This window comes from Diachasmimorpha longicaudata, chromosome 16 (assembly GCF_034640455.1).
Source record: "Diachasmimorpha longicaudata isolate KC_UGA_2023 chromosome 16, iyDiaLong2, whole genome shotgun sequence".
Lineage (NCBI taxonomy): Eukaryota > Metazoa > Arthropoda > Insecta > Hymenoptera > Braconidae > Diachasmimorpha > Diachasmimorpha longicaudata.
Genome location: NC_087240.1, coordinates 4370972 through 4396732, shown reverse-complemented (window position 1 = coordinate 4396732; position 25761 = coordinate 4370972). Strand labels below are relative to the sequence as shown.

General features: G+C 40.6%; 6 protein-coding genes across 16 annotated transcripts; 1 reads left to right on the top strand and 5 right to left on the bottom strand.

Annotated features, from left to right (window-relative positions):
* Nucleotides 1-1356: 1356 nt before the first annotated feature.
* LOC135169893 (uncharacterized) lies at nucleotides 1357-2260 on the bottom strand. Its single transcript, XM_064135279.1, has 2 exons — nucleotides 2242-2260; nucleotides 1357-1954 (listed from the first exon to the last, which is right to left on the bottom strand). The coding sequence occupies exons 1-2, from the start codon at nucleotides 2258-2260 to the stop codon at nucleotides 1611-1613; spliced, it is 363 nt and encodes a 120-aa protein (XP_063991349.1). The 3' UTR covers nucleotides 1357-1610.
* Nucleotides 2261-3847: 1587 nt separating this feature from the next.
* On the bottom strand, nucleotides 3848-5295 carry LOC135169924 (uncharacterized). Its single transcript, XM_064135342.1, has one exon. It carries the CDS (start codon nucleotides 5109-5111, stop codon nucleotides 4545-4547), a length of 567 nt encoding a protein of 188 aa, XP_063991412.1. The 5' UTR covers nucleotides 5112-5295; the 3' UTR covers nucleotides 3848-4544.
* Nucleotides 5296-9244: 3949 nt separating this feature from the next.
* Nucleotides 9245-12962, bottom strand: LOC135170185 (dystrophin-like). Its single transcript, XM_064135754.1, has 10 exons — nucleotides 12737-12962; nucleotides 12553-12660; nucleotides 12138-12345; nucleotides 11704-11947; nucleotides 11286-11397; nucleotides 10927-11093; nucleotides 10684-10799; nucleotides 10382-10604; nucleotides 9875-10199; nucleotides 9245-9769 (listed from the first exon to the last, which is right to left on the bottom strand). The coding sequence occupies exons 1-10, from the start codon at nucleotides 12744-12746 to the stop codon at nucleotides 9390-9392; spliced, it is 1893 nt and encodes a 630-aa protein (XP_063991824.1). The 5' UTR covers nucleotides 12747-12962; the 3' UTR covers nucleotides 9245-9389.
* Nucleotides 12963-12981: 19 nt separating this feature from the next.
* On the bottom strand, nucleotides 12982-15880 carry LOC135170187 (N(6)-adenine-specific methyltransferase METTL4). Of its 10 annotated transcripts, none has more exons than XM_064135759.1 (6): nucleotides 14838-15880; nucleotides 14568-14742; nucleotides 14282-14453; nucleotides 13826-13949; nucleotides 13668-13730; nucleotides 12989-13158 (listed from the first exon to the last, which is right to left on the bottom strand). In XM_064135759.1, the coding sequence occupies exons 1-6, from the start codon at nucleotides 15473-15475 to the stop codon at nucleotides 13128-13130; spliced, it is 1203 nt and encodes a 400-aa protein (XP_063991829.1). In that variant the 5' UTR covers nucleotides 15476-15880; the 3' UTR covers nucleotides 12989-13127. The 10 variants fall into 10 exon arrangements, 8 of the variants coding, with proteins under 8 accessions (XP_063991827.1, XP_063991829.1, XP_063991828.1 ...); XR_010300334.1 differs by having other exon boundaries at nucleotides 13020-13280; nucleotides 13531-13730; XM_064135758.1 differs by having other exon boundaries at nucleotides 13021-13280.
* A 64-nt stretch (nucleotides 15881-15944) lies between these two features.
* On the top strand, nucleotides 15945-19331 carry LOC135170189 (uncharacterized). Of its 2 annotated transcripts, XM_064135767.1 has the most exons (7): nucleotides 15946-16132; nucleotides 16776-16992; nucleotides 17103-17256; nucleotides 17415-17529; nucleotides 17896-17949; nucleotides 18422-18592; nucleotides 18732-19331. In XM_064135767.1, exons 1-7 carry the CDS (start codon nucleotides 16036-16038, stop codon nucleotides 19028-19030), a joined length of 1107 nt encoding a protein of 368 aa, XP_063991837.1. In that variant the 5' UTR covers nucleotides 15946-16035; the 3' UTR covers nucleotides 19031-19331. The 2 variants fall into 2 exon arrangements, with proteins under 2 accessions (XP_063991838.1, XP_063991837.1); XM_064135768.1 differs by lacking the exon at nucleotides 17896-17949 and having other exon boundaries at nucleotides 15945-16132.
* A 152-nt stretch (nucleotides 19332-19483) lies between these two features.
* Nucleotides 19484-25681, bottom strand: LOC135170183 (probable ATP-dependent RNA helicase spindle-E). The gene is made up of 3 exons (XM_064135745.1): nucleotides 25547-25681; nucleotides 24581-24789; nucleotides 19484-24504 (listed from the first exon to the last, which is right to left on the bottom strand). Exons 2-3 carry the CDS (start codon nucleotides 24779-24781, stop codon nucleotides 20341-20343), a joined length of 4365 nt encoding a protein of 1454 aa, XP_063991815.1. The 5' UTR covers nucleotides 24782-24789; nucleotides 25547-25681; the 3' UTR covers nucleotides 19484-20340.
* Between the last annotated feature and the right edge of the window lie 80 nt (nucleotides 25682-25761).

Below are 25761 nucleotides of genomic sequence, written 5' to 3'. Positions count from 1 at the left end.
ATGACTTCATTCCATTTTAAATTATTGATCGAATTCAGGCGGAATATATGTGTCCCAAATACACACGTACAAAATCCACCTTAATTGTGACCAACGGAGAGTGTCGTTGTGAAATCCCCTGACCCTTGGGCAAACAGCCAAATAATGCCCTCTCCCTCCTTGGAGTCCTCCCCGGGGGAGTTCCGACCAGGTCAATCGCTAACTTTTCTCCAAATATCACATGTAAAAAACATCCCAAAAAAATCTTTTAAAAATATAACAGCAATAACATAATCATATTTATTGTACTTTATTATTTTATTTTCCTTGGAATATTTACCAAATCACCCAATCAGTAATTTCCCCTCTGAAAATCCATAAAACCAACTAAAAATATAAGAGCTAAGCCCCGTGTCATATTTGCCGAGTCCGTTTTCATAAAAACTCATTCATGGGAAAATGAGGAAAAAGGAGAAAATGCGATTGAAATGAGAGAATGGAAGAGTAAAAAAGGAAAACGGCTGACCAGGGGACGTTGGAGTCGCTCGTTTACCCCCAGCGACAAAGTATAATTTGTGATTTTCCCCCTCTACCTTCCTTTTTCATTCCAATAGTTTTGTTCTTTGCGTTCTGGTGTACCTGTAACACTTGGGAACACTTCTACGTGATATTTTAACTCTTCAGGAGCGAGAAAAAGACGGGAAGTAATGGTAACGGTCTGCACGAGCTTTTTTACGTGCTCTGGTCATTCGTTCTTCGTTCGTTGTGGAAGCCCTCTGAAAAGCCCGTTTTTTCGGTTTTAATTGATGAAGAAGGGGAGGTGGGGGCATTGAAAATTGTGGACAATTAAAGGGGGCAAGTAGGGGCAAATTTATTAGCAATAATAATTGGAGTAATAATCATATGACTTCCCTGGAATAGGCGGACGTGCAAAAAAATGATTTATTTTAATTGAATAATTTTTTCTGCAATTAACTTGATTTCATTCGAGTCAATAAAATATTTATTAAATGTAGGAACAAGCAGGGCAAAATGGACCACAAAAGCCCCATCATTTCTCCCAATTTGTTTTCGTCCACTACAATTTTTCCATTTTTATTAATTTAATTTGGAAAAAAACTCTTTCAATCGATTAAATCATATCGAATAATGGAATGGACTAATCGTGTGGAGTAATGGGAAGAATGAAATAATGAAACGGATTCGTTTGTTGAGGTTTCCAACATAATCTTCAATTTCTCTTGAATTTCTCCCACTTTACCTCTCATGTAAATCCAAAAACTTCAGATAATTGAAGTCTTCCGCTTGACTTCTCCCATCAAAGCTTTCTCATTAGTACAGATACTGGTCTGACAGTGTGTGTATCGAGCATTTCCCTCCAGCACTCGTTGGTAACCCTCTGCTTACCTTGCAGTTTCCGTAAATCGATATAAATCCCAAAACCGATGAACGAGCAGCCAGCTCTCCCATCTGAACTCAATATTATGATTTGTAGTTGGCGTTACCGTCTCCATATACTCCAGCGGTCGTAAATTAGGATCAGTTCAATTCACCGAAGCCCTTCCGAGACAAACACCGTGGCTCCAGTTATTTCTGAGATGGATAAGACGTTGGTGAGTGTCCTGGGCCCTTTAATACCAAAATTGGAACGTCGTGGAGATGCTAATGCTCATAAAGGGATGGTGGGATGATGCAGAAGTGGAGTGCAGTTGTAATCTAAGTTTCCGAAAGGCCAGGATGCGAAGTCTGTCGCTGACTCGAGGGTATGAATGTACTTTGGGGGATGGCTTGTGCCAATGCCTTTGGAAACCGATTGGAATTGGCACTGGGTTTGTAAAGGCTTGAGTGAAGTTGGAGATGTTGAGAGGGGCTGACACTACTCCTGGGGATGCTGTGAGAGGAGGGGAGGGTTTAATTGAAAATATTTTCGGTGTTACAATTGATGGAGAGGGAGCAAAACACCGCAAACGAGGACCTGATGAAAGAAATAAATAGATTAATTAATACACAAATAGCTAATCCATTCGTTACATCGATAGAATAATTTTTAAAGGGCTTTCCCCAAACCTCCCAAAAATCCCTCTGATTTGCATTCAAACATGCACTTCGTTAAAATAATTTAATGATCCCCTACAATTCCTCCAGTATCAATGCAGTTGCCCTCGAAATTCATTAACCTCCGAACGAATATCATTCATCCATAAACGCCAGGTATTACCCAGCTCCCACCAGAACACGAAAAAAAAAAAGTTAACGACTCACTCAGCCTCCAGTAGCCCATCGATACCCGGACTACTCAACCCCCCGCAGCACAGAATAGAGGAGAACAGGACAGAACCCAGTGGTATTTTTCAAATTACAAATTGGAGCTCCGATTCAGAGCTGGAGGAGCCCCGGTATAAATTACCCCTAACAAATCCAATTAAATCGAGGCCAAAAGCGTTCGGGAAGAGTACGTACGATGTCCCTGTACCCCATCTCCTGGCATCAGACCAGTGTCCAATTCCCATCTGCACCCCAGGTCGCTCCAGCATATGAAAAAATTCTGGAGAATAAGTGCTAGCGTTTGAATTGTTATTTCTTTAATTTTTTTTCTAATAAACTTTATGTTCAATGCAACAAACTCAGTGGGTTCAAAATACCCCTGGAAATTATCAAAATCGTATAATTCTCTGGGGGTGTCTGCAGATCGTCCCCTATAGAATTTTTTCATCGGTGATGTATAACGGTGGAGAGACTAAAAACAATATGACAGAGAGAGTCGGCTAAACCGCAGGGGGTGAATGGGTGTGAGGACAGGGGTGGACTGTGGGTGAGGGAGTTGGAAGGGAATGCGGTGGTTGGATGACTTAAAAATATGATTTTAATACCACTGGTACGGGGGCAGGATCGTATATCACTGACGCTTTTGTCCGACTACCATTGTCCACTTCCCGGGCTCCACCAGTCGTGGACACCCTGGCTTTTCACGAATTTATTATTTAGATTATTTAGAAATTTGTTATTTCACCTGGCAATACCTGCAATTTGAGTAGAGCATGAAAAATCGTTCCAGAAATTTTGGAATTAATTTTCAAATATTTCGGAAATTAAGAAATTTCTGACATTTTTTCCGTTCAGTCTCTCGCCTTCACTGCAATTAACTAATTGATTACTTCAGATTCATTCGGGTAATCCTGGGTAGCGGTGATGGACTGCAATAATGACTGGGAAATTTTGCACCAGTGGATGGAACATATAAAACGTCCGGTAAGTTGATCAAATATTACATCACCACTAATTGCGTAATTAACGACGAGTGGAGTAAATGCTCCCCCGTTCTAACTGGCACAACCCCTGATAACCAATGGTGGATTATTATGTCCACCCGTGGGTACCTGTGTTCTACCCGTTAATTAACAGCACTAGACACCGAACCGCATCCCCGTAATGGTAATTCATCAAACGGGCTTGTTGCAACATCACCGAAAATTGCATTAAAATTGTCCTAAAGTATTTTGTTAAAATGTCCTGTTATTTTCGGTAATTTTTACTGCTCGTTCATCTTTGTCTACTTCTCCCCTCTCACGTGGTGCTATTGCTCGACTGTTCTAAACTGATTGTCTTGTCTGAGAAGCAAACTTGACACCAATAAAATCACTCTCCCCTATCAACAGCCATCGTCTGTCCGAAATTCCCGATAAAATCACCGATGTTCCTCGTCATCTTCACTCATAATCGCATTACCGGTGTGAAAAGCCCGTGACTTTCATCGGATACTCAATAAAAATGTCACTGATGTTGACGCGATTCGATCCAGGAAAATAAATCACAGGAAATTGGAAGAAATGTCGGGGAGAACAGAGCTGACCACCAATAATTCGTGTGTTATCAGACTGTTCACGGACGAACGCATCCCTACGCCCAACGCTGGCGAACCCCTGGGCCTTCTCTATTTGATGAGAATGCATTGTCCCTCTCGACCTCTCACTTATCGGGAGTTTTCGATACTGAATAAAAATAGTAATACAAAGTTAATTATGAGGGGGTGAAAGGACAGAGACGTACTTGCATCATAAAAAATGTATTATTTTTTTGAGATCATTTCGAGTTTCAACAGAAGCCTTATCAACGTTTCCCTCGATAAATAAATAAAATTCTACACAATGCTAAATGAAATAAATAACACAAATAAATAATCGTGAATTATGAAATAAATAATGATGAATAATAAATAGAATAATCATGATCGCTAAACTCGTTGTCCTAAAAATATCAATAGCAATATCTCCCCTTAAAAAATCCGCTTTCAATCAAAAATCAAAATAAAAAATACTTTCGAAAAATATTTTTCACTGAAAAATTTTTCCCTCACTCTAACCAGTCCATAGTATAATCCAATAAACAAACCATTGCGATAATCCGGTTCCAAAGACATCCCCACACGTCTTAAATAAATAAACAGTCCCCACGAACACCAACTGCTAATTAAAAAAATCACAATAAATAATTCTGCAAAAAGTCGTCCAATATGTACATCGGTGGTGGCAGTGATCAGTTCTGATTTCCCCATTCCCTGGATCCCCTCACGCCTGCAGGTCCTCCGGTTTCTTCGACTTCAGGGATTCGATCTCCATCAGGGCACAGACACATCCAGTATTGATCTTCTTCTTCTTAAACTCCCCGGGATTCCCTTTCACCCCAAACTTGACATAACTGAAGGCCTGCATGCAGACGTAGTTGACACCCACCTCCGAGCAGGACTCACCAATGCTCTCCTCACTGCAGGTCACCTCCACCAGATCCTCCGGCACATCATAGACATCAGACTTGGGTACTGGAGTGACACTGTAAGTGCAGACCGAACAGTTCTGCAGGTTCTTTATGTCAGCATCGAAGTCCTCGTTGTGTCTCTTGACAATGGGATGACCATCGAGACCATCGACACTGTCGTGCATGTTCAGAATCTCCTGGTCCAGGTCCCCAAGTCCACCTGGATGACCAGAATGCCTCGTCCTGAAGTGTCTGTGACCCCTCGCCCTGTCATGGTGATGACTGTGACGATGGGAGGGATGGATGCTCCTGGTGATCACAGCCCCAATGCAGAACATGATGATCATCAGGAACATGAACAGTTTAGCAGTCGACTCCATGTTTGTTGGACAAAAAAATTGTCAAATGCAGTAAATGCTCCCTTGACTGATGATCAGGGGAAACAATGTCAGACTAGGAACAGCTCTCGTGTGCTTCTCCAGCAAGATCAAGCGAGTGACTGAATGACATTTGCCTCCATCATGTGTGTGTTTTTATCCTCTGTCAATCCATCTTGCTAGCACATGGCCAACCAATCCCTCCAGTGTCCCCCTTCTTCAGGCAATTTTAATACACAAGGAATATAACAATGTGAAGAATTCCACAACTGAAAGCTGATGTTATGTCAGTTTATTCCTTTCAGAACAAACGTCATTGCCGTTTGTCTTGACGTCAGTGTACTTCGTTTCCTCCTGGTTATGGATCCTCCAGACCAGTTGATGCTTCATTATTCATCCCTACTTCGTGAATTATTTTTTTTCACTCATCCTCATCTTCATCATCTCCTTCCTCTTGGCGTCCACACTGGGACGAGGGGAACTGGGACAGGAAAAATTTATCAGGAGGCATTTTCATTGGCTAGATCGATGGTAATATCAATCGAGTATTTGTGATTATTTATAGAGCAGTAGACGTAGCCGTTGTATTTATCCTCGTAGGAAGTTTCCTGCCTCACATCGGAAGGAGGAAGTTACACGATTTTTACGTCATACGAGACACGATGGAGGCAATGGATTTTGAATTGTGGTTCAATCCTGGTGGAGGATGAATTTGATAGGATAAATTTTTTTTATGGGAATGAGATGGATCGGGGAGGGGGAACTTGTGGTGTACCACTGACGTAAATTTTAATCCTGGTGACGAGCGGATGAGGAGGATTCTGGGTAAGAGGACCACACAGAGACTGCGAGATGTGTCACAAGACAATTTGGAGGAGAAATCGTTCAGCATTTTTTTGGGAGAATTCGGGGGAAGTGAAATTGATTATTTTTTACTGAAAATTATTTTTTTATGAAGTCATAGTCGAAGAATCGGAAAGCTCTAACGTGTGTCAGATGGTGCCAGATCGAAAGCTCGTTCCTAATGATGATGAAGCGATAGGAGATCTGCTGATTCGGTCGGTCGACGGTCTTTCGATCGGTGGTTGATCGCTAGGAGAGGGTTAGTCAATCGATGATTTATCATTCGTCGATTGCTGATCGATGGTTAATAGGGAGCTTGCATAATGTCATTTTAATTTAATTTTTAATTTAAAAAATAATCACCAATTTTTGAAGAAAGAGAAAAAATTAAAACACAAACTGGGGTCGGGTTGTGAAATATTCGTATAAAAATCATTCTTCTTGGAAAATATATTTTTTTCTGTGTATTTGTGTGACAGAAACCGGGACAGCGTGAAGCACCCGGCCATTGACATTGAAAACAACAAAAACATCGTGAGTAAAAATGATGTAAATATTGAGTAAAATTGGCATCGATTCGATGAGTTCATTCATCATTTATATTCATTATGATAATTTTTTTCACTTCGATTTGTCATTGGAGTCATTTAATTTGCATCATCACAAATCCTGAAGATTAGTTCATGATTCATCGGCTCAGTCCTTGCAACAGACAACGGGCACCCGGTGCGGCAATCGCTCCAATCGATTGCAAAAGATTTTTACACAGTAGAAAAAAAAAACGTGAGCGAAAATTTCGTGCCGTTATGAAATTCCGTGGAGAAGGAAAATAAGTACAGAAATCGTAATAATGCGTGGTCTTCTCTGAAAATTACGCAGGATTCTGCACAATTGAGGAAAATTATGAAACCCTCGATTGATAAAGATTCCTCAGCTCCACTAGTCACAAAAAAAATTAATAATCGATAATTAAAATTTCGCAAAGTATTAGAGACCACGAAAATTGTCTGGAAAAGTCTTTCTGTGCTTTACCCCTCATGAAAATCCCTGGGAAATCATTTTGTTAATTTTATTAATTTTCTATCGCTTCATAAATTAAATCCACGAAAATAGCAGATCGATGAAGTTTCCGTTTGGAACTTCCTTCCGCGAGGAAGGAACAGAGGAAGGAAACTCACGCGACTCTCCGTAAAAATTGCTGTTCACATGACCAATTATGACGGCATTAACGTAGTCCGTCATATTCCGACGAAATAGATAACGCTCTCCTCAATTTTATGACGTATTTTGTGACAGAAATTGTGTGGCCGTCCATTTAGACAACAGTAGCAACGTTGAACTCAAAACTTTATGATGGCCATTCAATTTTATGGCATTCACTGGGACACCGTAATTTTTCATCAAAGTCCAAATAAAGAATGTCACATTTCACATTTTTTGGAATTTCATATTTCACGGTAAAAAAAAAATGGGTGAAAAGTACCTCGAAAAAGGGCAACAGAAGGAAAATATTTTCGTCAAAATTGCAGTTCCATATATTGAATTTTCCTCCACCTGTTGTCTCCACAAAAACCACGTAATCACAGCTCGTGCCATCATGCAACTTATTACACACATAATTATCTTTATTTGCCCATTAGTATCATTTCTTCTCCCAGATGAAAAGATGAATCGTGTTGCAGAGAGGAGGAGGGATTATTACAGTTCTCTAGCCAGACAATTTGTCTTCGGAACCCGAGGAAACTGACAGAAGGAAAATCATCTGACGAGGAAACACCACAGAAGGTAGGACTAATCTTCAGAGGTATTTTCAATTAATCAATGATCAATATCACTATCGACTTTTTAATTATGATAATAATTACTCATTTGGATTGAGAGGTATTTAATTAACTAATAATTTAAGACCGAAGATCGCGAATTATTTCTCAATTATTGACAATAATTGAGATATAATTTTGTAAAATGATTCACAATTCAAAATTTCCTTCCGCGAAGGAGGAAAATTACGTCAATTCCGTAAGAATTGCAGCTTCACATCTCGGATCCCCCTCCCCCTGTTTCGCAAAAAACTACATAATCGGAGCACGTGCCACAATACAAATTACCGCAACGTAATTATTCCTACCTACCCATCATTATAATTTTCCTACACGAAAAGATGAGTCGCCCTGTGAAGAGGGGTTGGGGGAGGGATTGCAGTCCTCTGGCTAGACAATTCGTCTTCGAAAGCCGAGGAAACCTGCACGAGGAAAGAATAGTTTGACGTCACACACAAAAATAATGAAATCGAGGAAGACCTGAGCAGAAATTTCTATCCACCATTTATATCCTGGACGGAAGGGATCTGGATATTAATATTAACATATTTGGGTTTTTCGAGCGGGCGATTTTCACTCATGGGAAATGATAATCAGGGACTTCCCAGAGGTGTCAATGGAACGTGGAGTGTAATTTTTTTTCCTCGTTCGTCTCGTCCAACGCGTGCCAGGCCGGTGGCACGTGAGCGCGAGCGAGAGGTCAACAACTATTCCGCGACGATCATTGTAATTCCTTGATCATTATTTATGCGGTTAATCGACGGAAATTGTGGTTGTGAAACAGGCAGACTACTGCAAAATTATTTTTGTTGAATGTCGTTCCAAAATCTATCAGGAATGGCTAGAATTAGGGCGACAATTCAAACGGCATTTTAGGCGGGAAATTTTGGCGATCGTTTCGTCATTTTTGTCCACCGCGATTTTTTTCTACTTTTGCGACTTGTTCTTAATTTTTTGGATCGAGCAAAATTGTTTTCTATAATTAATTATAGCTATTATATTAGCTATAATTATTGAATTTTTTATTCGCAACATTTCATTCTCATGATCCTCCCAACGGATGCTCGATTAATTAGGCTTCGAGCAGAGTTTATTTACCTCAGACTCATTTTCCCGACTGATTCATATTCAAATTGAATCATCGCATGTACGCATGTGAATATACGAATCCAGAAGTGTGTCGGGAGGTAAATCCCGTGATTAAGGGAAAGCCGTGAATTTTCCGGTTACGCAACAGAACGAAAGAGTGAGATAATTGAATTAAGGGGATATTCTGAAATAGAAGTGATTTAACTTTTTGTTTATCCAGTGATGACGAGTCCTAGAGGATTTAAAATATTTGGGGGGCTTAAACATTGATTACAGATCTTAACTGTGGACTAAAATTTGCAATAAATTGATCCACGGAATCAAAAATTTTGCTAGCAATTTATAGATTGCATTTGAAGAACTCAAATTGAATGGGAAAACATCTTCCATTAGTATCCTCTCTCTTTATTGTCATTAATCTCCACTCACCATTCGTTGTATAAAACCAGTTTATTCCTAAAAAGTAGACAAATTAATTCTAATAAATGCACAAGTATCGATTGATTGCATGATTACATGTATAGAGTGATTAAACAATGGTCGCGAGCTTGTCCTTCCTGGACTCCATGCCTTCTATCAAACCGGTTAATAAATCTTCCATTTCCGTAGCAGCTCTTTTGAGTTCGCAGTTGTCATTAGCACTGAATGACTCTTCCAAGAGGCAATCATTCGCTACCATGTGCTGCAGACGATTTAATATATCGTTCAGATCGCCCTGGATATTCTGGAGGCTGCTGTGCTGAGAGTGCTTGTCAGGACGTTGGAGGGATGACGGGGTATCCCGGGGCATGCCTATCGGGGAGTCTGTGTCAATTGCCTTTGAGTATTTATGTTTTATTATTGAGGGGTTGTCAGGGTTCAGCCACTGGGAAAAGCCACTCTGCGTCTGGTCGATCGTTGATCGATTACCTGAAACGGTGGGAGGGCGGGAATTAGCATCTCATCATAGCTATCGATTAGAAATTCTAATCACTCCCACTAACTGCAGTCGTAATCAATGTAATTCATAATTACCCCCAATCCAAGTGCTCAACTCGATCCTCGAGGGTTCACAAACCCCAGTGTTGCTATAAGTATTAGAAACCTCCTGTGATTCAACACCTTCTGCACTCCGGCTAATCTCGGAGTTTCTATAAGTGTTTTCCTGGCTCTCATTACCATTATCAATGGCTTGATGTTGATGTTTATCCGTATTTAATTGACGAATAATCGGACTCAGCTCGAACTCAGGGAGTGTCAATGCTGGATATCGCGAAGATATCGGCGGCAGCATCGGTGTACTCTGCACGCGATTAATCACCTGCGCCGATGCAATACCTTGGCCGCTGAATAAATATTTCTAAAAATAGAATTATACTGTTATCGTAATCAAGTTTTTTTATCGTTCATTCAGCGTTGCATTGCCCTGAGCACTGGACAGTGACGTCCTACGTCACTAAATAATTGTAAAACTAGTTTCTCTGGATTATTCTATCAATAGAGCTTCCAATAATTAAAAACGTTAATGAATTCCCTACGTACTTTGAGTATTTTTAGCCTGTGCAACTGCGATTCTACCGTGCGTCGATGCTGCTGCAGTCGCTCGGCCCGACCTCCGCATATTTCCATCAATTCCACCTGCAATTGTCTATTCTCTTCCTCCAGGTGGTTAATAATACTCTGCAATTCTTTTTGCGGATCACTCAAGACTCTTCGTCTGACAGTGCTCCTGACAGACATCGTGTCAAGCCCTTGAGCCTCATTCCTATGAGTATATAAATGTCAACCATTTATTTTGGGAACTTTAATTAATAATCTCGCAAAAAGGCCAGATTTTCACTCACGTTGGAGATTCAGGAGATTGTGCTTCTGTGGGAGGAGAGGGGCCCTGGGTCGGGCAGAGACGTAATTTATTCCGTATCAATTCGACTATTAATTTTGTGAGCTCCTTACTCGATGTCTGGAAAGAGTAGTAGGTGGTTAATTGCGCAATTTCTGATATTTCCAAATCCATCAACATCAACGAGTGTAGATGAATTCGTAAATTGCGAAGGATTTCTTTTGGTCTCGGAAATGTTTTTAAATACCTTCGTGCAATATTCACGTACTGGATGCTTCAATTTATGTTTACTCGACACCTTCCCCAGGAAAAAACACGTCTGGCATTGGTGATAACGGGCGCATCGCAAGCAAGAGAATCTTGGCCCATGAATTGGAGTAATTTTACACGTTGAACACTTAATATTATGGACGGCTGAGGGCAAAAATGAATTATTGAACGTCTCAATATCGATGTGCATGGGTTATATTGAGAAAAAAGAGTGCTATTTTATCTCAATCATTAAAACAGTGCCATTTTACCTCATTCATTGATTTAGGTTAATGAACAGATATTTTTTCCACGACGAATTTAATTTCAGAAAGATGACAGAAATGAGAAACTTACTATTTTCAGAGATTTTCAAGCGATTAAATGTCGTTATCCAGGAGAGGAGAGGAGGCTCCTGCATTAGCCAGACTCCAAACTCAGTTTCACTGACTCCAAGGCATCCCTGAGACTGTAAAAGCAAAATTTAATTATGCAAACGTTAAGTAGAAGTATTAATACACCCAATTACAACGAGGTAAAGTGATTTATTCAGAGAGGAAAGGTGACTCACCTCGCGACAGCAACGAACATGCTATAAGTTGAAGGAATTTGCGCGGATTAATCCCCTTTCGTAGTGGAAACGAAAAGGTTTTAGACATATTTATAAATCTTTTTTCACAGTTGACATACATCTCGGGAGAAAATATCACCCGAAATTCTGTCGCGAAGCGAGTTCTTATTAATAATTAATTTTATGAGGAAAATTATGATTCACCTCTATGAAGCAACTGTCAATGCTCGACTGCACCAGATGACTGCCGTAGGCCCCGCTCTCCCCCAGCATTTCCGTTACTTTGCAAACGTTTGTTAATAACATATGCAGTGCAGCCTTGGACAGGCATGCGTTATGGTCGGCCAGCAACTGATACAGATACTCGTATTTCTCCTGGAGTTTCCCACAGCATAAAAGAGTTAGGAACACTTTTACTGGGAATACTGACACTTTTCCTTTACGATCACTGCGGGATAAACCGGATGAGTGATAAACCGGAATGAGATTAGGGTCGATAATATTTGCCGACTTTTCATTATGAAAACACTTGATTTAGACAAAGATAATGATTTAATTGACAATTATTCAAGATTTCGTAAGAAGAATAGTAAATTGGCCGAATGATATATTCTACACGTGGTAATGAGGTAACTCACGGATCGAATATCCTTATCACACAATTAACAGCCAATTTTGTCGCCTGATTGACGTCGAAATCCACCTCGGACTCCTTGTGGGAGGCAAAGTAAATATCGGATATGACGTCTTCTATTTCGGTTTCATCCAGGGGCACAGAGTTCTCGGTTACTGATAGACGGTGACGCTCGAAGACACCTATTACTGTTTTCAACTCGACATATTGCACTGGAAAAATTCAATGAAAAATCACTCGCCATTATTTTCATAAGGAGATTAATTCACTAGCGGAGGGGCTCATGAATTATTGATATTTTCCTGAATTTGTCAATTTTCAGAGCCCGATTATGTACAATTTTAGTGGGCCCAGGATTTAATGCAAAATCCCCTAAAACTGTGCCAAAAATGATTAACATTAAAATTTAATTAACTTACTGTGGAGCTCCCTGTGCAATATCTGGACCTTAGCAGCAGTTCTGTAGGTCGGATATCGGATTGTGTTGCACCCTTCGATGGCCCTGGCCACATCTCGCAAAAGGTCCTCTACAATTTCCCCAAAAAATATCCTCAAAAGTCAAAATTTTCCGAAATAAAAAAATATGAAAACATGCGTGAGTACCTTGGGACATCCTGACGGTAATTAATGACTTCCCGAGGATAGTTCAACGTTCATTGACTCGGACGCTCCTCCATCACTCTCGTTCAACGAGGAATTCGCAGGGGTTAAGTAACTGATTTCACTTTTCACGAACTTGATAATCAGAATTCCATGTAATTCAGCAGTTCAGAAATCACAAAACTTTATGAGTAATCACTCTCCATTATTTTGGAGCACAACGCGATCCTCAACGACTCTTTTTACAGTTGTAATCATTTTTGTTGGTCGTCACAGGCGTAACCTCTGTTGTTACAACAGAGACAACAGAACAGGTAAACCAGGTAAACGTCACGGTCACGCACTGTAGTCAAATATGCATGGGGACAGTGCCTATTGTTGGGTGAAGTGGGGATCAACGGATTCCGACGCCGCATGTCAACGTACTATTTCGAAATTTTAAACAATAAAGATATTCCTATGATTTCATTTTATAAAAAATTGAATTCAACTTGAATTGTTCTATTTTGTGTGAATTCTGCAAAAACTTTCAGGGAATCCCTGAGTTCTGTAAAGGAAATTAAATTATGATTAACAAATTAGAACAATATCAGTCTATCTTTTGAAATTCAAGATCATTATGGTAAATTAGTCCACAATGATCTAGAATTTTAGTGGGAAAAACAAACTCCATTCAGGGGAATCACCAACTTCCTCAGTCCAGAGGCCGACAAAATGTTAATAATTTTTCCAGTCTTCGAAACAGAGAAAACCGACATTTCGAACTACTTTATCTCAAAGGATAAATTACTTTTTACCTTTGATAATTATCCTCTGATATATTTTCAGACCAATTCGTCAAATGAAATCACGAATGCCGGGAACCACCGATTTGTTGTCAGGCTAAATGATCTCATGATTGCAATTTGTCATATTTCCATGCGATTGAATTTACCTTCGATTTTCTGGGAAATCAAGTTTCAGTAATGACTTCTGGAGAATAAGGAGTTCCCTGTTCCTTGAAATCATTAAAAACATTGAATTCAGATGGTCGAATTCGTATGAAAATCATTTTTATTCAATTAGCTATGAATATTCGGATTTTTCTTCTACTTAAAAAGCCACTGATGTTGAAATTTTAGTACTTCAAGTCCATAGCTGGTCCAGTGAGGGAGTAAATATCGTGCGAATATTTCCAGGCACCTTGGATTTTCAGGAAGAAATGGTTTAATGACCTCTGAAACAATCAATATCTCCTGATTGGTGTGGAAGAGCAAAAGGCTTCGAGAGAAATATCAATAAGCATCTGTCAAAAAAATTTAAAATTTTGCCTAATTTGAAAAAATATATTTTTGAGGCCCACAACTCTCGAGTTTGACTTTCACATTCAGAAAGGCTCAACTGACCCTTAATACCAGATGCTCTCAAGGCTCCTTAAGGACCATTTGATCCTCAGATAAGAACCTTTCAAACAGAAGCGCTTTCGAATTGTTCTAAGCATTTTCCCTCATGCCCTGTTCCATCCCAGCCTTCGTTACATGAATATTCATTTACGTTCTGGAGGATTACCTGTTAATGGAGGCTTGTGAGAATGTACCGAGCTCGGTACACTAATCATTATCCTCTTATCTGGGATCTTAACTTCATCGTTCATAATTTTTGCACCAAAAATAATCAATTCATAAGGCTGCTTCACGGATTCGTAACGAAAATTGCAGATGGGGTATCCAGTCTGGGTTACCTGAACAAAAATCAGACAGGGATTGCTCGTAAAATTGAAGAAAATGACTAATTAAATGATTTTTTTTCTTATTCGATGTCTCATGACTGAAAGCTGATGATTTACAGCAGTTACCTTGACCCAATACCAAGTGCTAATCGGTTTAATCCCCCAACTCGGGAAGATTTTCTCAATAATATCACAATAATGACTCTGGGCATTGCTACACCAGACTGCAATGACTCCATTCGATGTTAATAATTTCTCAATGGGTATTTTGAGCAGCTCGTCATTATACATCATTTTATACCTGAAAAAAGACCATAAAACGTTTATGTTCCTTCTACCCCTTCACTACTCATTTTTCGCTGGAATAAAAATCATCTGAGCCCAGATTCCACTCACCCAGTCTCGTTCATCCTGTCTTTCGTCCTCCTGACGAATTTATTCCACCAGGGAGGGTCCATCAACACAAAATCAAACTCTCTCCCCTCTAACATTTCCCCAATGTTCCTTACATCGTGCGAGTAGAACTCACAATTCTCAGGGAACACATACTCTACCCCTTTGATGCTCTCTACAACAGCCTGATCCCTCGAGTTCCTTCCAAAGAACTCATCAAACCCACCAAAACTTCTCTGGAAGAAATCATTGGAGCCTTCCCGAGCGATCTTATTGTTATCCACAACCCCCCATCTTCCCTCTGTCCTCAGGAAAATTGATGCTCTCACTCTGTCACTCATTATTCCCTCAAAATTCTCCTTAACAAATTTAATTTCATTTAAGATCGAGGAATCAATTTCCACTTTCCTCTTTCTCTTCCTCTTCCTCTTCTCGCCCTTATGATTATCTTCGTCAATCACTCCATCAATCGCCTTCTCAAATTGATTGTCCCGGAGATATTGACTATTTATATCGAACAATTTGTTGTAAAAATTCAATTCGAACTCTTGATCTCCTTTTTTAATGTCTATATACATTTTATTTATGTATTTTAAGTGGGATAGAATCCATCCAGTTTCAGTTGTCAACAACAGAGACATATTTACAGAATTTTGGATGATTAAACAATTGTAGTTGGAGTCGATTTGCTAACAAAATGGCTTTGTTTATCGTTCTACTGGACAAAATGACAACCAGTGAATAACCTCGTGGGTGTTTGGTGCCCCTCTCGTGTCCATCAATCATAAAAATTCCCTTCTAATTTTTGTTTTTCATTTTCCATTAAATAACGAATTATTTTCATGTTTTTCAGGTGAAACTATGAATTATTCACTCAGTTCCTGGCATTTCCAACACGTTTGTATTCACTGATTATCACTGAGACTAAACAACTGAACATGAAATGCATTTGTTGATGAAATTCGTTTGTTTTTATTTATCCGATCAGCAAATGACAAATGTCAACGAACTCGTGGGACATAAAGTTTAATTCTCATGCCACGACGAGCTCTCCACCAATGAGAGTCGTCATATACCCTCCAAGCATCGCGAAATCGTCCTAACCTCACTATCACAAATTTGTCAATTTTGCCAGGTCCTAAACTCGTCGACGAGTTTACTTCGTTCTTTCTCGTTTGAGGAGTCCTCCTTGACAGCCGTGATGCCGGCGGTGACAACGGGCCCTCCCCAGAGGAGTGAGCAGATGTGGCAGGCGTTGAAGGCCCACATCATCAGGGAAAGGCAGAGGAAAAAACAAGGTAAGGCAGAAGGGATTTGAGTTGTTCGATAATTAAAAAACAATACTGATACATAAAACTCTTGGGGAGGAGTTCTTTGGGGAGTCCAAATGTTCAACAATTCGTCTTGCTGTTTGTGAAGGTGTGTTGAAATTTTTTTCAGTATTAATCTGTAACTAGCCAATTCTGGTCCAAGACTCAGACGACAGATTCCATAAGAATTGTCAGAAAACATTGATTTTGTGATATAAAAACATTACGTGGTCCCGGTTATAATTTTAGATTACAATTTAAATTTTATTTTATCACGGGCAGTTGACCAGACACTCCTTGGGGGAGTGACATTGATTGCCCTTTCAAATGGTATCAACAAATTCAACTATGAAGGTTGAAGTCTGTGTACTAAACAGAAACTAACAGGGAGAGATATTTTAATTGTGTTTGGGATCAACAGGCAATTTTGTGTCAGTGATAATAGTTAATTTAAATGTACAAATGTAACAGTCTATTTATACTGGGAATCGGCCAGAATTTGAGTGGAATAAAAGTATTTTGTTAATGTAAACACAACGATCAGGTGGTGACAGTGAAGTAGAGAGAGGCATTGGGCATTTCTTCGAAATCCATAGAACTAGACGAAATAAATATTATTATTTTCCCTCAGAGCAAGAAGCTGATGCTGAGGAAGAGAGGCAGAGGAAGGAGAGGGAAAGACAGCAGAAGCAGGATGTTATGACCCTGGGAGAGACCAGAGAGCAAATTTCTGTGTTGGAGGCTGAACTATCACAGCTGAAGGACGAGAAGCATCAGCTGTTTTTGCAGCTGAAGAAAGTGCTGAATGAGGATGACAACAGGAGGAGACAGCTCACTAAAGAAGCTAGGTAATAATGACATAAATAATTCATTCCATCATAAGTACACTAATTGCGTCTTTTTTTTCGTTGCTTGTTTTTTCAGTTTTCAGATACATTCGATTTTCTTTTCATTTCAGTGTTTGCTCGGAGGTGCTCACGAGTGTCAGCAATTATCCACCAGCTGGAACGAATGTCATGCATCCTCAGTTGTTTCTTCCATTACCTACCAGGAGTCCATTGTACAAAGTCGCTACTGCAACACCTACGCACACTCTTCTACCGAGTGTTAATGTAATATTTTTTAAACATTTTTGAAAATATCCCAACATTAACGCGTCTGGATTTTTTCGATAGGAGAAATATTTTTCCCGATAAGTTTCTTAGAAAATGTGGTCTTAATGGTGTTTTTATTCCATAATCACAAAGATGATGGATTTTTCTTTCGATAGGGACCGGTGAAGAGAGTCCACAGCCCTTCTCCACCGCCCACAGCATCGCCTTATCATACAGTGTATGGATACAAGGCTCCTCCAACAATGCCAAGTTACAATCCACCTCCAGCAAGTACGTACTGTCCATTAGTCACAATTTTATCATGAGAATTTAATCATTAGTATCACCAATGATTCCCAGAAATCACATACTTTAATTATGTATGTATTCGAGTATTCAATCGGCACTTTAAAAACTTATTTTTCATTTGCATATTAATTAATTAATTTCTTCATTTTACAGAGCATTTGAATATATACATAAAAATTTATTTCGGAATTGAATTCATGAATTTTGTCTCAAAAACCTGTTCACAAGTTCTCTCATAGTTTGAAACATTTAATTCAATGGTTAATAATCACTAGGTTGACACTTGTTAATATTATCTTGACAAAAAACAAAAAGGGGAACTGAGGGGAGATGGTTGTATTTTTCCAGAATCAGATGAGGCTGCCAGGAGAACTGGCGACTCTCGCGCCGTCCTCTGGAATAGTGAGTTAATTATTAAAAATTGTCTTTCGAAAAATTAAGAGAAAATGCATTGTTATCTCATTCATTCATCAAACCTCCAATAATCAAAAGATCCAGCATTGATTAATTAATAGTGAAACCTCTACATCTCATAATGGACAAAATGCACTCACCATCGTCTCACATTTGCCCATTAATTTCATTGCTTTGGTATTTGATGAATAAATTCTGAGATTTCCTGGTGACAGTTCCGTTGATAAGGAATCGCAAATGGAGAATTAATAATCGCGAGAAAAAACCTACAGTTAATCGAGATAATTCATCAAAAACTGATCGAGTGAAATCAATTCTTATTTATTTGCCTCTGGTGTATTCCCTCATTTTTTTTTATCATTACATATCATTTGTTTAATTTCCATTCGATTATATTTGTTGCTTTCGACTTTATTTTGAGTTGTTATGATTTTTTGTTTCGTTTCTCTTCTTTTTACAGAAAATAATCAATATCCACCCTCGACTTTTTATTCAACACCAGGTGGAATGGGCCCGGACAGAGTGTACAACTACTCTTCAGCACCTACATCGCAACCAGGACGAGAAACCGATCCAGGAAAGACAGTTTATTTATCGGGAAATAGAGCAGCATTATCTAATCATCAAGCTGGTAAACTATTATCAATTAAAAAAAATTACTTAACCATTAATTTTAAAGGTTCCTAATTGAATCTAATTTTGGCGTTTGAGAGGTGGAATCGCATATTTTTTACAAATTACGATGGAAAAAAATTTTTTTCAATGTACAGCTTACGTCACCAGTCTTCATTCGTTGGACCACAAGGCTCCCTACACTGAGGATAAATTCTACCTTCGTCCAGGAAGTCACGTGACTGTTCATGGAGGTGCAATCCCTATTCAACAGCCCCCTCAAGGTGCAAAAACTGGAAGTATAACGTCAGGATATCCAGTTAAGGCTCCCCAGCCGCCTCCGGGGCCTTATCCACCTCCTCCACCTGGTACTTACGTCGGTGCCCAACTTGGGCCCATTCCTGCACGGCTGTTGTACTCGCAGTCTGGTCCCAGGTATATGCAACGAGAATCCTGAATAATTCTCCGGAATTTTAAGTTGTGGACACCTGACGGGGCCACCCAACCCTTTTGCATTATTTTTTGCTAATGAACCGATATCTTGAAAATTTTTATTGAAGATGATCCACGTAGGCCAAAATTTGATAAATTATAATGAATGTATCGATAATTAGTATTCAATTGATTGATTTGTCTGTACATGATCAATATTTTTAGTACACATCTTTTTCAATCATCTGTATATTTTGTAGATATCATTCATTATCAGAAAATCATTGAAGGTATTCAATAAATTAGCATTATCAAAAGGGAAATAAGTTTAATTGATTTGAGCTGTGACACCAGATGAATTAATTGATTCTTTTTTGCAAACAATAACCTTTTTTTAAACAAAACTGGACTTTTTTTTTCTAAAACTTGTTTTTGGATAAAATAGTCCATTCTATTTTTAGGTCCGGCAATAAATAAATTTGTTATTTATTTGGATGGTAAATGATAAATTTATTTTCCATTAAGCTGCATTTGGAAAATCCCTAGCATTAATAATTACATTTTTAATTATAGCTCCAACGACTAATTCTTGCAATAGATTTTGCATTCACATCCCTTGATGATCTGTATATTTTGTAGATACTTATTGGAAAAAAATGAAGAAAATTAATAAATTAGTATTAGAAAAAGGAAATAAGTAATTAATTTAAGAGGCGTCGTGAAATTCATTGAGCGGATTGCTGAGATATTTTATAAACATTTACTCATCGAATGAAAAAGTATTTAAAAATGTTAATTTGTCCAAGAAATCCGTTTCCACTCAATCAATTGCACATCTTCGCCATCGCCTTCTCACTGATTTTAACCTGTACTTTGGTATCTTTATTAATCAATGAAACTTTTTCATTATAAATAACTACAATGTATTGTTGAAAATGTCAATAAAAAAACAAGAAGATTGAAACTGTTTTCTAAAGTTATAAACAAAGAAAGAACCAAACGATAATGTTCTGCTTAATGGCCATTAACATCCCCATGTTCTGCCCCTTCCCCTCTCAACCATTCTCTTCAGTCCCCACAAATCATCAAAAAAATTATTCTAAATATTTCTTAGAATGAATAATCACGAAAAACTAAACTATTAATGGAAAGCTCGTCCACCGTTTTTGCCATAAGCTTATTCTTACTATGAAAACTTTTCTTCACGACGAGGAGAAGAAAATGAGAAAAATGAAAAAAACTGAATAATAATTCTGAAGTGTTGATGGTCACATTTGAATAAAAACTGAAAAAATCGGGGCTGTTCCCGCGAAATCTAGTCCCCCCCTTCCCCCCTCATGTCAACTGATTGGTCTCCATGAGTTCTTGCTCCAGTCTGCAATGATAGCTCGAGGTAATATGTGTCCTGAGATCAAGAATCCCAAAGATCTTCTGTGTGCACAGCTTGCACTCTATTTCCTCATAAGGCACCTCCTTAACCTTCATCGAGGCCCTCTTACCCAGCTCCTCGAGATGAACTAGCATCATTTCCTTGGCATCATCTTGCTGTTTGAGATCCAGTGCCCGATGCAGCTTATAAATCATGATATTCTCAAACTTATTGACATTCGGAGGATCAATGAAATCCGAGTCTTTGTACCTGCACCACTTGGTATGCCTGACGTCCACTTCAGCAATGATTGGATTCCTCTTTCTGCTCATCAGTGTGAACAGGCTCTCCTTGACTTTAGTCTGTGCCTTTATGGTGTCGTTGGTGATCTGCTCTTCATTCCTGTCCTCGTCAGTGTCCACGAATATCCCCATGCTCATCCAGTACCTGAGCCTGTTGATGTTCTGCAGATCATCCAAATTGATGTCAACGTCAAAATTCAGGACCATGTCGTGCTCTGGGAAGAGGCTCCTCTTGCTATCTTTCTCATACCCAAGGCCACACAGGGCTGCAACATTCCTGGTCATCAGGGCATTGGCCCTTAACTCCACCTTGGGAGCGAATATCAGCCCCAGGAGGTGGGTCAATCCTGGAATACTGGGCATTACTGTTGTGTTTCTCAGTATCAGATTCCCTGATGCATAACCCTGACTGACAGATCCAGCTACAACGAGCCTCGAATGTGGATCGTTAAGCATTGGATCCAACAAAATACTGTTGACGGACACTTGGTCAATGCTAATTGACACACCAACTCCAGCTTCAATCAGGTTGGAAAGTTTTACTTCTAAGGGTGAGTTGGGACCTGCCAGGACGACAGTTATTGGACAGTCCTTCTCGTCTGGAGGATCCACGTAGGAGTCTGAGAGGTAGAGCTGGCTGTGCTGCAGCTCTGTGTGGGTGTTCTTCTCCTCGATTGACAGCTTATTCACATCCTGTCTGATGGTGTTGTTCGCCTTGGACAGGTAGTCCTCCTCTCTGCATTCAGCGTACCCCTGTCGAACTAGAAAATCGTTCACCTGAATTGTCTCGGACTTGTTATACACATGAAGGTAGAGGGAGACCACTGAGTTGACAACTGAGTAGACCTCAGCATAAAGTTTCTTCTCCTCTCCGGTGATGAGCTCCTCGAAAATCCTCTTAGTGCTCTCGGACCACTGTCCCGTGAGAGTATTCAGGATGGCTGGTTTGACGTGGCAGAGGGCACACTGAAGAGCAGCTGCTGGTATCTGCTGGAGAGGTGAGTCTGCGGATACACAACGTAGATCAGAAATCCTGAGTTTCGAGGTATACCCAGAGTCGATGAAGAACACCTGAGCATTGTAGTTATGCTTAGCCACCAAGGAGACGTTTTGAATAACTGCCCGATCATAAGTGATTGTCGGTAAAGAGCTCTGATCGCCCCCAGTGCAGTCTTTGGGTGCAAGGACAATCATTCCCACCTGTGGATTCCCCTCAAAAGACTCCAGGCCCGTGGCCTCCATCATCTTGATGGCTTCCTTCACGTCCGAGAGGTTTCGTTTCGTCTCCTCATCCTCATTAGTCACCCAGAAGCGCCCAGGGTCGACGATCCTCTGTACCTGGATGGGGAAGTACGCCAGATCGAGGGGTGGAAGCTTTGGTCTCAGCTTGAATGCTGGGCCATCGTGAAGTTTCCTGGGGCGTGGGATGTACAGATTGATTGCGCCGTTCTCCACTCCAAGTTCCTCCGCCATTTTATTGGCTGCATCTGCTGGCATTACAGAAATAGAGACACCTTTCTTGATGGACTTGAGTTTCAGAGCCTGATAGACTGACACTGGAATCTCCCCTGGAAGATCAGGGGCGTTTTTTTGATCCTTCACTTCATTCTTGTTGAACTGAATATAAACTCGATTCGAGTGATCAAATTTAACTGCGACGCGGGATGAATCGGCACTTAAAACATCCTGGAAGGCATACTGAAAACGTTTGGCGTAGAGCAGTCCTGGCTGATTGATTGGCCAGCCTGTCAAGTAAACCGTTTTCGTAGGATCCAATCCCCCCAGCTCCTTGACACTGCTCCTCTCATCGGCCCTCGGATTGGCCAAGTAATATTGTGGATAAAAAGCCCCGGCAATAATGACCTTCAATACAAATTGAAGCTCCGTAAGATTCCATTGGACCCTCAGTGGTCCCCTGATCTCCTTGATCCCGAGTCCCTCCAGCCTGTGCGTGATATCATTAACCGTCGCCTCCACCTCCCTCATAACCCTTATCTGCAGGAAACTCCTCCTAGCCCAGGCGTGATCAGAGCTCGGGTCCTTGCTCTTTGAATTCTGAACCTTGAAATGCATGAAACCCTTGAAGGCATTCAAAAATGCTATTCCATCGCTGTTGGTGTTCCTGGCCCAGAGTAATTTGGCCTTATACGCCTGCATCTTCTCTTTGAACGGTGCACTGAACATGTTCTTGACGGACATACTGGCGCCGATGATGATGGCCTCCCTGAGGACACTGAATACATGTCCAAGGACAATCAACTTGGAGACGTGAATTTCCAAGGGCAATTGTCCCATTACTCTTCCCATGTCGGTCAACTCCCCATCGTGGGGATCGTCTCCAATATCCTGGAGGGCTCCAGCCTCCTTCAGATTGAGGACCGTTCTCGTAATGTTGCTGAGGTCTGGTGGATCCAGGGACAGAGCTAGAAGGGCCTTGGGCTTGTCCATGTTAAGCATTTTTGCTCTGAGGTAGACGTTCTCCAGGGGGGCCCTGGCGATCTCAGGGGGATTCTCGTCAGGAAGTACTTGTTGATAAAATAACTTGGGAACGAGACGATACACCCTACCGTCCATGACTCTTCCCGTTCGTCCAGCTCTCTGTTGACAATTGGCGTGAGATGCCCATGTCAATTCCAAGCTGTGAAAATTTGTCGTCGTATCAGTCACCAGCTGTTTCGTCAGGCAGAAGTCAATGATGTACTTCACATTGGGAACAGTGAGACTACTCTCAGCGATGTTTGTGGACAGGATAATCCTGCGATAACCAGGTGGTGGTGGCTCGAATATCCTCCCCTGCTCTTCACTCGTGATGGACGAGTGGAGAACGACAATGTCCCACTTCTGGGACTCGTTACTCGGTGAATCCAGGAGGTTGTGGAGCTCCTCAATCTCGTGAATTCCAGGGAGAAACGCCAGGATGGTGGGACGATCTCCAGAGTTGATGCTGCCAAAACGATCGATTTCCGTATCAATTTTGTTCATAAGCTGCATCAGACAGACTGCAAATTGTAGCATCTCTTTAGAGACCTCGGGCTCGTGGGGCTTAACCTCGGGGAGTTTAGCCTTCACAGCGTAGAGATCGTTCAGGTAAAATTCGCGAATCAGAAAGCGATTGCGTTTTGTCACGTCGATCGTCGGTGCTGCGATGAGCTTTTGACCTGCATAAAACGAAAAGTACTTCGAGAATTTCTCTACATCGAAAGTAGCCGACATGAGGACCACCCTGACTCCCCGAGAATTCGATCTGAGGAATTTCCTGACGACTAGTAATAGAAAATCCATGTCCTGGTCTCTTTCGTGGATCTCATCAATAATAACATGAGTGAAATCATTCATGTGCTTTTGATGGACGAGCCTCTGGAGGAGAACTCCTGTTGTGCAGTAAGTGAGTCGAGTGTCCTCGTTCGTGTTGCTAACAAGGCCGACCTTGAAGCCAACGAGAGTGCCACAAGGCCACTCGTGCTCCTCACTGACGCGTTTTGCAATGCTCATGGCAGCTATCCTTCTGGGCTGCGTGACAACGATGTTGCAGGGGAGTTTATTCTTGTAGCGATTGTCCAAAATGAATTGGGGAACCTGAGTGGTTTTTCCACAGCCGGTGGGGCCCTGGATTATCGTCACCGGATTGGTCTCGATCATTCTGGTTATTTGATCTTGAAATGAAGCTATTGACAGGTCATTCCTGGGGTTGTAGCTCAAGTCGTAGGTGTTGTAGATCTTTTGCTGCTCCTCGTCGAAGTGGACATTGCTGGCATCCGCTGTCGTTAGGGAGATTTGATCGTAACTCGTACCGTCAATGGCGGGGATGCTCTTGTAGAAGGCGGAGGACTGACGAGGAAAATTTCGAACTTTTTCGTCACTTTATTATCAACAATTCGGTGCAAATCAGAAAAATAAAGCTCACCTCACGCAGGAGTTGATCCTCTTTCTCCAGGTACTCATCCGCATAATCAATCCCCACACAGGTCGACAGAGTGCTCGCCTCGGAGGTGCACGAAAGCGAGGAAAAGTCAGTAGATAATTTGGAACATTTCCTCGCTGGTTTGTGGAGGATTATCGGTTTGATCGGGGCCTTCCCATAAAAAAAGGCCATGGGGTCGTCCATGGTGGAGTCTATATCGTACAAAATACAGAGGAATCTTCCATCAACTACCCATCCGAACAATTATAAAAACTTCGATATTTCCTTTCATTTTTGTGCAGAAAAAATTCCACAAAAATAATTCGCAAAGCTCTGAGTGGATTTCACATCGAATGAACAAAGAAAAAATAATAATAATCGACGGTTTGTCTCGGCTAGTCGACAAGGAAGATCGAACAAAGAAAACTTCATTCACGTGATCACTTCAGAATGCTCCACCCCCTTCCAAAAAATAAATAATCACTTTTCTCTTTCATTGAGGAGATGTTAATGGATTTTACATCGTATTCGACCACTTTACATCGAATTCCCTCAGAACTACTGCGAAGCCTCTCCTCTCTTCATTTTAAATCCTCATCCTCTAGGACTACTACATTGGACAAACCTATTGAGCATCCAGATGAGTAATAGGGCTCGAAAAAAAAAATGGAAAACCTTCTAAAAAAAAAGGCAAACACTTCTGTCCTCTTCTCAAGGTCGCAAGAACAAAGAAAATTCCTCACCTACTTGGTCATCCCCAATTTCAATTGCCTCCTCATCTTAATTACCCCCAAATCACCTAAATTAATCCTAACACCTAAGAGAATTAAATCACCAGAAAATTCTTTTAGAAAAAACCGAACAAAGGCTGCACCAGCTCGAGTGGTGTTCATTGACCGCGAACAAACGGATTAGGGTCTCATTGAGTCCCAAAGCACTTCTGAACAACAAAATAACTGATATTGTTACCTGTTTGTCTCTCCTCTCCGACGACAAAGAAATTATGGAGGATTATCAAAGAACAAAGCGTTGATGATGGCACAAAATTTCTCTCGTCTCCTTGTGCTTTTACCTCTCCTCCCGGTCTCACGATTGAAACTAAACACCGGCGTCTCGGGCTCAAGGATAAAAATTCAAACGATAAACAACCGGTCACGTGACTCCTTCGAACGATGCTGATTCCA